General features: G+C 38.7%; 2 protein-coding genes across 2 annotated transcripts in view; both read right to left on the bottom strand.

Moving 5' to 3' along the window:
• Nucleotides 1–7,860, bottom strand: part of LOC121900313 (proteoglycan 4-like) — a 676,357-nt gene that overhangs the window by 628,645 nt on the left and 39,852 nt on the right. The gene's annotated exons all lie outside the window — the stretch shown is intronic.
• Nucleotides 208–7,857, bottom strand: anapc4 (anaphase promoting complex subunit 4). Its single transcript, XM_042416535.1, has 28 exons — nucleotides 7,721–7,857; nucleotides 6,537–6,652; nucleotides 6,260–6,365; nucleotides 6,021–6,153; nucleotides 5,853–5,927; nucleotides 5,735–5,761; nucleotides 5,574–5,618; nucleotides 5,372–5,456; nucleotides 4,809–4,916; nucleotides 4,532–4,702; nucleotides 4,372–4,436; nucleotides 4,130–4,172; nucleotides 3,870–3,946; nucleotides 3,442–3,542; nucleotides 3,306–3,357; nucleotides 3,136–3,191; nucleotides 2,911–2,957; nucleotides 2,770–2,826; nucleotides 2,607–2,663; nucleotides 2,420–2,513; nucleotides 2,200–2,297; nucleotides 1,799–1,860; nucleotides 1,660–1,698; nucleotides 1,466–1,567; nucleotides 1,311–1,388; nucleotides 1,049–1,213; nucleotides 711–834; nucleotides 208–527 (listed from the first exon to the last, which is right to left on the bottom strand). The coding sequence occupies exons 2-28, from the start codon at nucleotides 6,642–6,644 to the stop codon at nucleotides 294–296; spliced, it is 2,409 nt and encodes an 802-aa protein (XP_042272469.1). The 5' UTR covers nucleotides 6,645–6,652; nucleotides 7,721–7,857; the 3' UTR covers nucleotides 208–293.

Here is a 7,860-nt window from a genome sequence, read left to right as displayed (position 1 = left end):
ATTAATTTACCCGATTATGTTTCCATTTATTCTTAAATTATACTTGTATATTTATGAATTAAGCTGCAGAACATTGTAAGGTGAATGGCATGGTGACAAGGTGACAAAATTACTGAAAAATTTACATTAAATAAAAGATAGAATAACATCAACAACTCAAACAAATATGAGCATAAACATCTTTATTTTCATAAACTAAAGGTTGTATTTTTCAAAATGCTGTAAAAAAATTGTTGCTGAGTCTTTTTTTTGTCACTTCTTTCTGTGTTTCAGTCTGTTTGCTTAATAGAGTCCTATGACAGCTCCAGAGCTTCTTCTGACTCGAGCTGCTCCTCAGCCTTTTGAAACCTATCACCTCCATGCTCTTCAGCCCCGGCCTCCACACTCTCCTCTCCCTGCCCCTGGCTGGTCATGGAAGTCTCCAGCCCATCCTGGTCGGCACTGGCATTCTGTGACTCATTCCCCTCGTCGTCCTCATCTTCTACATCCATCTCAAAAACACGTATGTGCCTCAGATTGGCGCTTAGCTGAGAGGAAAGAAGAAGGAAATCTTTGGGAACAGTTCATTACATTTGTTCACTGGCACCCCCCCAATTGGCAGAGAAATGTGAGGACACTGAAAATGGGTCATTTGACCTTACTGATCACTGAAACTAAAACCCCCCACACACTAAATATAACAGGAAGTACTAGAAATACATTTGACTTACCACACAGGCCACTTTGCGGATTCCGTTGACAGCCACAAACTGAGCCTTCATGTTCTCCAGTTCCCGCCACTGATTTCCCAGCACCAGGCCTTGACACGGGATAGCACTGCTCTGCTGGTCCAACCTGTTAATACAAGTGCAGCATCTTAAAGTTATGCCTCATCTCTGCTGTCTTTCAGAATCAACTAAACTATTGTACTACATTTTCAATTATTATTCATCCACTCACTCAATTCTAACATTTAGCTTCCATTTCCTGATTGTGAAACAATCACAATGTTCAGACTTATGAGAATTATTGTTATGAAACTGAGATATTCCTACTAATTAACACACACCTAAGATTGGGCTCCCAGTTGAATTCAGTCTCACAGCTTAATGTGGAAGCAAGAGGAAGTTGAGCCAGGACATGTCTACTGCTCTCTTCTGCTCCTTGCATGACCACGGTCAACATTTCATCGTCATAGAAACGAGCATCCAGGCACCTGTAGACATAATGGGGCCTGAAAAAGAAAATTGAAGTAAATCATGGTAGCAACACCTTCATCAGCTAAGGAATTAGTTTGCATTCTTGTCTGTTTAACAAATTGAGACACTTACTGGGCTGCAGCGTTGTCATCGTCTGCATTGTCAAGATGGTGGCTGAAGTCAATCGACACCACACTGTTGGGGATGTGTCTGTGCGAGCAAAACAGGTACAGGTTATAAATACGCTAGAGAAACTCACACATACACACAAAAAGACAGATATCTACCTGTTTGGGTCTGTTCCCTTCCGTAATAGGTAGAGCTTGCACGGTGAAATCTCGGGCATGCAAAACACAACGTAGTGCATTTTGGCCTTCTTATCATTCCACCTGTATGACAACCAAGCAAGATCATTATTTACACACCCCTATCTTACCATTACGGATCATTAGGAAAGTCTTAGGATGTCTGTTTTACTTACAAAGATGGCAGTTCAAAAAGTCGTGGTGTGTTTTCAGAGCTGGAAAGAAAAGAAAAAGAAATAAACTAATAAATTCAGTTTTATTCGCATTGAGTCATTTCAAATTACACACATCACTGACAAGGACATGACATCATACCTCTCTGGCACGGTGTACAAGGGCAAGAAGACCGCCTGTTTTACAGACTTCCCAATTACTTCCTGCATAAAAAAACAAGCAATGATTAAGCAACAAGTGAAATCTAAGAAAAAGTCTTCTCAAAGAATTTGTTTTATCCAACAAAGAAGAATATCCAAAACACATTATTTACTTTCAGTATGTGCAAACTGCTGCAGGACAGCTTTTGACCTAAACTCAGGTTGGATAATATAGGTCCTATTCTCAAAGCCTATTTTGAAGCTACATCTGACTGTTTAATTCCCCCTGAGCTTAAGCAGAACTGAAACACTGACAATTGTAACTAAATGCTTAACTGTATTGGCAAGAAAGAATGAAATGCACATGTGGGACAGAAAAGACGGACAGCACAGGAAACTCACAGCAGGTTTCTGCAGACACTGCTCAATCACATTCTCCATCATCCTCTTGACAAAGTGCAATGACTTTTGGGGATATGAAGGAAACAGCAAAGGGCTCTCTAGAGAAAAATATTCAAATATTGTATCTGTTAGTTATGACAGTGGCATTTTAAGTTAAACTATCATTCAATCAAATTAATCACTATTTTTTTACACTTCTGATGTGAAAATCATAGTTCACCCTTCAGGTGTGTGCTCTCCTGTAAAAACTTCAGCCACTGGTTTCCCTTTGTGTTGGGCGGAGACACAAGGTCCTCGTCCTCGTCCTTCAGGTACTGTAAATGTCCATATGAAAGAGAAACCACAATGTTGTAGGAGAGCAGTTGCATTCAAAAACACTTGAAATTACACAACACAAAACTGCTTACCTGACCAACTCGTTCTACATTGAAGTACTTCCCTTTACGATCAAAGAGTTCTTCGTTCTGTTAAACCACAGAGCAATTAAACTCATGCTGTAAAACTCTATAAACATGTTGACCTAAACAAAGGTCTTAAATGGTCATTACAGTGCCATTATGTTGATCTCACCTCACTGAAATGCTCAGACAGGAAGTCTGCAACAAAGGCTATGTCCTTCTGAGTCATCTAAGGGATTAAACAACATGTTAGTAACATGTCAACAAAATCTCAAATAACTCTCTCAGAAACTGAAACTGTAACAAAACTCACCTTGTTGAGTTCTGGTGGTACATGCTCCTCACACATTCTTAGCATAGCTACGGGGAAATAAAACAAAACAGATCTGACTCAAAACTATGTATTCAGGATCTTAAAAACCACTGCATGTAACATTGCATGACACCACATATTAACAAATGTTTCTTCATCAATACCAACAAGTCAAACTCCTGCACATTTGTTGTATTTTACAAATGAAGTAAGTTTAATTCTTACCTACGTACAGCCACCGAAAAAAGGCTTTAAAGTTTTTCATACTCTTGTCAATCACCCTAAAAGCCAAAATACAAGCGGTGATTAGCAGATACACGATTCACAAAAGAAATAACATGAACAGTATTAAGGGTACAAGATGCAAATGAGTTGTAAAAAATCATTGAACTAACTGCAGAAGTTCGTTGGCTTTCAGAGAAAAGGAACCCACAGCTGTAATAGCACCTGAAAACACACAACAATGTTTATGTGGTTATTGATGATAAAAATCTGAATTTTCACTCATCATGCATGTAAGAGATATAGTACCTTCTATAGCTGCTGAATCCAGACCAAGAGGCTCAAACTTTTGCTTCCACAGGGACATGCCTTTCACCTCACTCAGGTGGTACAACAGAGCCTCGGAGCCACTGTCGCCAGCGAAAGCGAGAGAGAGATTTGAAATTAGAAACACTCAGGCAGCATTGAAAGAGGACTCCACCGAATTAGCATTCCTCGCCTATAACATTGCTGGACCCACAATGAATGGGACAGTAAAAAAAAAAGTTTAAGCCTCAAGCAGAGATGAGGAACTGGCTACAGAGGTCTGGCAACCTCACTTCTTTCCAATGGCCAAAATAAACCCGGGCACGGATGCGGCGCAACACGTTGTGCAGTATTACTCTTTAACACATGTAGAAAGAATTTAATGTGTAAAATCAGTTTCTTCAAGGAGAGAGGTGAAAGGCTGAAAATACCTCTGCAGATGGCTGATCACTAGCTTCTGGATGCTGGAGTAAGAAGACTCAATGGACTGGCCGAGCTTCTTCAGGCCCTTTGATGGAGATGGAACATAAAAAAAGATGTGATTTTCAGTTATACCACCCACTGCTTCTGTGATCAGAAATTGCCAATAAAGATAAAAATGGGGACGTGAATTGTGAGTTCCCTGCAGATTTTTTTTTTTTTTTTTTTTGAATTTTAAGTGAGTTGATCATTTACACCATAGCATGCTCACCTTGACGGTCAGCTGGTTCATGAGAAGAGCTTGTAGTTCAGGGCTAAATGAAAGCAGAGTCAATGCCAAGAAAAATTACAATCTTTACTACAATAACATGTTGCATGATTTAATATCTAAATATCCTCAAACAAAGTTAAAATCTACACCTCTAAAAGCAGTTTAACTAAATGAGGGTACTTTGTTTCCATCTACAGGTCATTCTATGAATTGCAACATGACACTGTTCATCTTTTTCTCACCTCGATTGTCCCCACAGCAACAGCTCCAGAAACTCATCCTGAACTTGAGTGCTTGTGTTCTTTTCCTGAGGAAAAAAAGAAAAGTAAGATATATAAGATAAGATATTTATTGAGACTCTCTTATTTTAGCTAATTAGGAACACAATCCATGACTACTGACCTGAACAAACTTAGTGAGTCGAAGATCCATCTGCATGAGGATGTCCTCCCAGGCTTCACACATACAGGTAAGTGAGAGATGCAGGTACTGCAGCAGGGTGGAGATGTGGGTGAACTTGCGTGCCATCCTGGTGACCTCAGGTAGACAGTCTGACAACAAGCCTGTGTCCAACTGAAAGACAAAGACAGATGTTAAAATGTGCAAATGAAATCTTAGAACAGATATGGATATATATGGATATAGGAAATGAAAAATTAGGCGACTTTATCCATCTCACCTGAATGTAGCAGATCTCGGGGTTGTTATCCGCAGACCTGACCTCCGTGATGACGGACAGAGACTTGAGATCACTGGACAGACTCAGGCTGCGACAGGTTCCTGAAACCTGCAGAGAGTCATTCAATTAAGTGAATAAAAGCTTAGTCACAATATATTGTAGTGCACCTCAGATTTTTTGTCAAGATCTTTCAAAATTTTTTTTATGCCACACAGTTCTTTGGTGTTTACTTCAAAATTGTTATCTAATAAAATACAATCCATCCTAATTGCTCTATGATTAATACAATCTTTGTGACATTTAAATTTTGTTGACACTGTGGCAGACAGGTGTTGATTCAACTCTACAGTAATCATTGAGGCCAAAGTTTGTTATAATGTTGTATAGAATTTAATTTTATTGTATGATGTTTCTACAGTGGCGTTTAATATAAGACTGCCAAATTAAAATTTTAGCACTTTATATAATTTTTCTGTTGGCTATTCATTTATCATGTATTATTATTATCATGACTAATTATAATTTATCACTTTAAACTTGATTTATGAATGAAAGAGCCTCACTCCTGTTAAATTGGCAATCTTGTACATTCCATACGCATAAAGCTCCACAAAGCCAGCATCTCCTCCAAGAACAAGTACGTTCAGCCTGCACAGAAACAAAATGAGGAGGTGAAATAAGCCCATGTCCAAAAAAAAAACAAAAAAAAAAAAAACGTTTTTGAAATTGTTTTTCTGTGTTTCTTGAACATTAAGCATCATTTACCTGACTTCTCCCAGGAGATTCATAATCTCATCAGACTTTTCCTCACTGGAACACAGATAGATAAATACATATAAGCCCACACCTGCTATCACAAACAACCAAAATGTAAAGCAGATGACTGATATTGAACTACTGAGCTATGCTTTAAAATACTGTCTCACCTGAAGATCTTTGATGTTGTGCTGTAGCTGGTGAAAGACAAAGGTTTGGAAAAATGTTATTAGGTCACTTAAGGAGCTGCCTCATGATAATTTGATGCACAATTACTGCGATTGTTACCTCTTGGGGAGTGTTGGTAATTTGGGGAGAAACAGTTTGGATTCATCCTCTGAGTTGTAAAAGGAGTTGAGGGCACTGAAACACATCAACCAGACCAAACATTCACATTATCCTTGAAAATTTCAGGTCCTTTGTGCTGCTGCTTTGATCGCTGAGCGTCATGCATACCTGCTCTCTTCCATCACCTCCATCCAGTGCATGCAGGTTACAGGGTTCTGCATCGGAAACATGTGGAGGATCTCTGCTTTCTCTACACCGCACAGGACCACCTGCTTGGTGTCTCCGAGGCTGAAGGCCAATACTGGGGATTAAAGAGAGAACAAAAGAAGAATAACTTCATGATCCTATCAGCAAGCAGCAGCTGACTAAAAAGTGTGTTCAGTGTGAAAGATGAACACAGTCCTTACTTTTGCCATCAGGTCTCCAGGCAAGTGCAGTGATCTCCTTCCCTGTAAACTCGCTGGGTGGTAAACTCCAAACACGCTGAAAACTAGCCAAACGATGCAAAAGCAACTATGGACAGAAATGAATTATTAAGTTACAAAACCACACAGAATCAGTCAAAAGTTTGGACACAATTTCTCATTCAAGAAAATGGGTAATGGTGTCTAAACTTTTGACTGGTACTGTATAATATATCAAGGCATGCTGTTTCAGGACAACTTAACCAGTATTTAAGCGTACCTCTCCAGTTGTGTTGGCCAGAGCGATAAGATCTCTTTTGGGAGACCATGCCATACACATTACAGGGTTGGGAAGTTGCTTCTCCCCCACTTGCCGGAAGGCAGGCATGTTGTGGGCTGTAACATGTTACATAAATAACAGACATTAGCTCTTACTTTCTAACTATACTTTAATATTTCAATAAATGCTCTCCTGTGATAACGTAATCTTATTATTGGTACTTGAGAAAAATCAAGACATTTGAACCTTTGCTTTACAGATGTGTTTTTATCTTTACAATGCAGCAAAGCTGGACGACTTGCTATTTTTTAAAGATCTCATCCAGGTATTTCCTAAGATTTATATAAAATACTCTACTTTGAATAATAATTGTGTCTAACATGGTTTTTCTATAAAAAAGTTCTTATCTTGTTAAAAGCTGCTACTCCATTAAAGACTCCAGAATCTATAAATATATATATACATACATATTAATATATTCTGGATTTTTCAATGAGGGAGAGGGAGTAGATGTAATTTTAAGGAACATGATAATTTAACTTTTTTGTGGAAAAACCATATCAGACACACATTATTGTTCAGAGTCGAGTCTTTTATATACATCTTAAAATATGTCTTGAGGGGATCTTTCATAGTATTGTACAACTATCGGTTCTTTCATACAATATTTAATCTGAATTTGTGGTGGGTGATATAAAGACAACATTGATAACCGAACAGGCCAGTAGAGAAGAGTCTGTCATTAATTGTTTCATTGAGCAACAACAGTAGAATACGTCCAGAAACTTGTAGGTTCCTTTAGACTGAAATGCAGACAACATTTAGTGTAAATATCACCATTATTGTTTGACTCCTGAAGGTCCCTGTTAATAGCTAACGTTACACTGTCACGCACAACTATAAACAGACATATTGTATATTTAGACGTTAGCTAAAAATACGTGTTACACATGTGTGCACAGCAGGTGGGTCACCTCAGTCACTATATAAACAGCACAGTGCTAGAAAGCTAAATGAAGCCTTTAACTCACGCGGTCTCCTATTAACGTTATCAGAGCAGAAAAAAGAGAGACTTGTTTGCTAGCAGGTTTGTTAGCGAGCCGACGCAGCTAATTTAGGCGAATTATGGCGTATTCTCGCCGCGCTGGACATTAAAATCAGTGATAGTAATAAATGAAACATACCCTATTTAGATGTGAAAGCGTCAAATACACTCTGCTCTACTCTTCCAGATACTCAGAAGTTTTCTTAGAGATGTTTTCACAATTACACAGACACCGCCATCATTTCCCTTCCACCAATCACTGTGAAGCAACGGCGAGCG

Source organism: Thunnus maccoyii, chromosome 7 (genome assembly GCF_910596095.1).
Source record: "Thunnus maccoyii chromosome 7, fThuMac1.1, whole genome shotgun sequence".
NCBI classification, from domain to species: domain Eukaryota; kingdom Metazoa; phylum Chordata; class Actinopteri; order Scombriformes; family Scombridae; genus Thunnus; species Thunnus maccoyii.
This window is presented reverse-complemented; position numbering and strand designations above follow the sequence as displayed.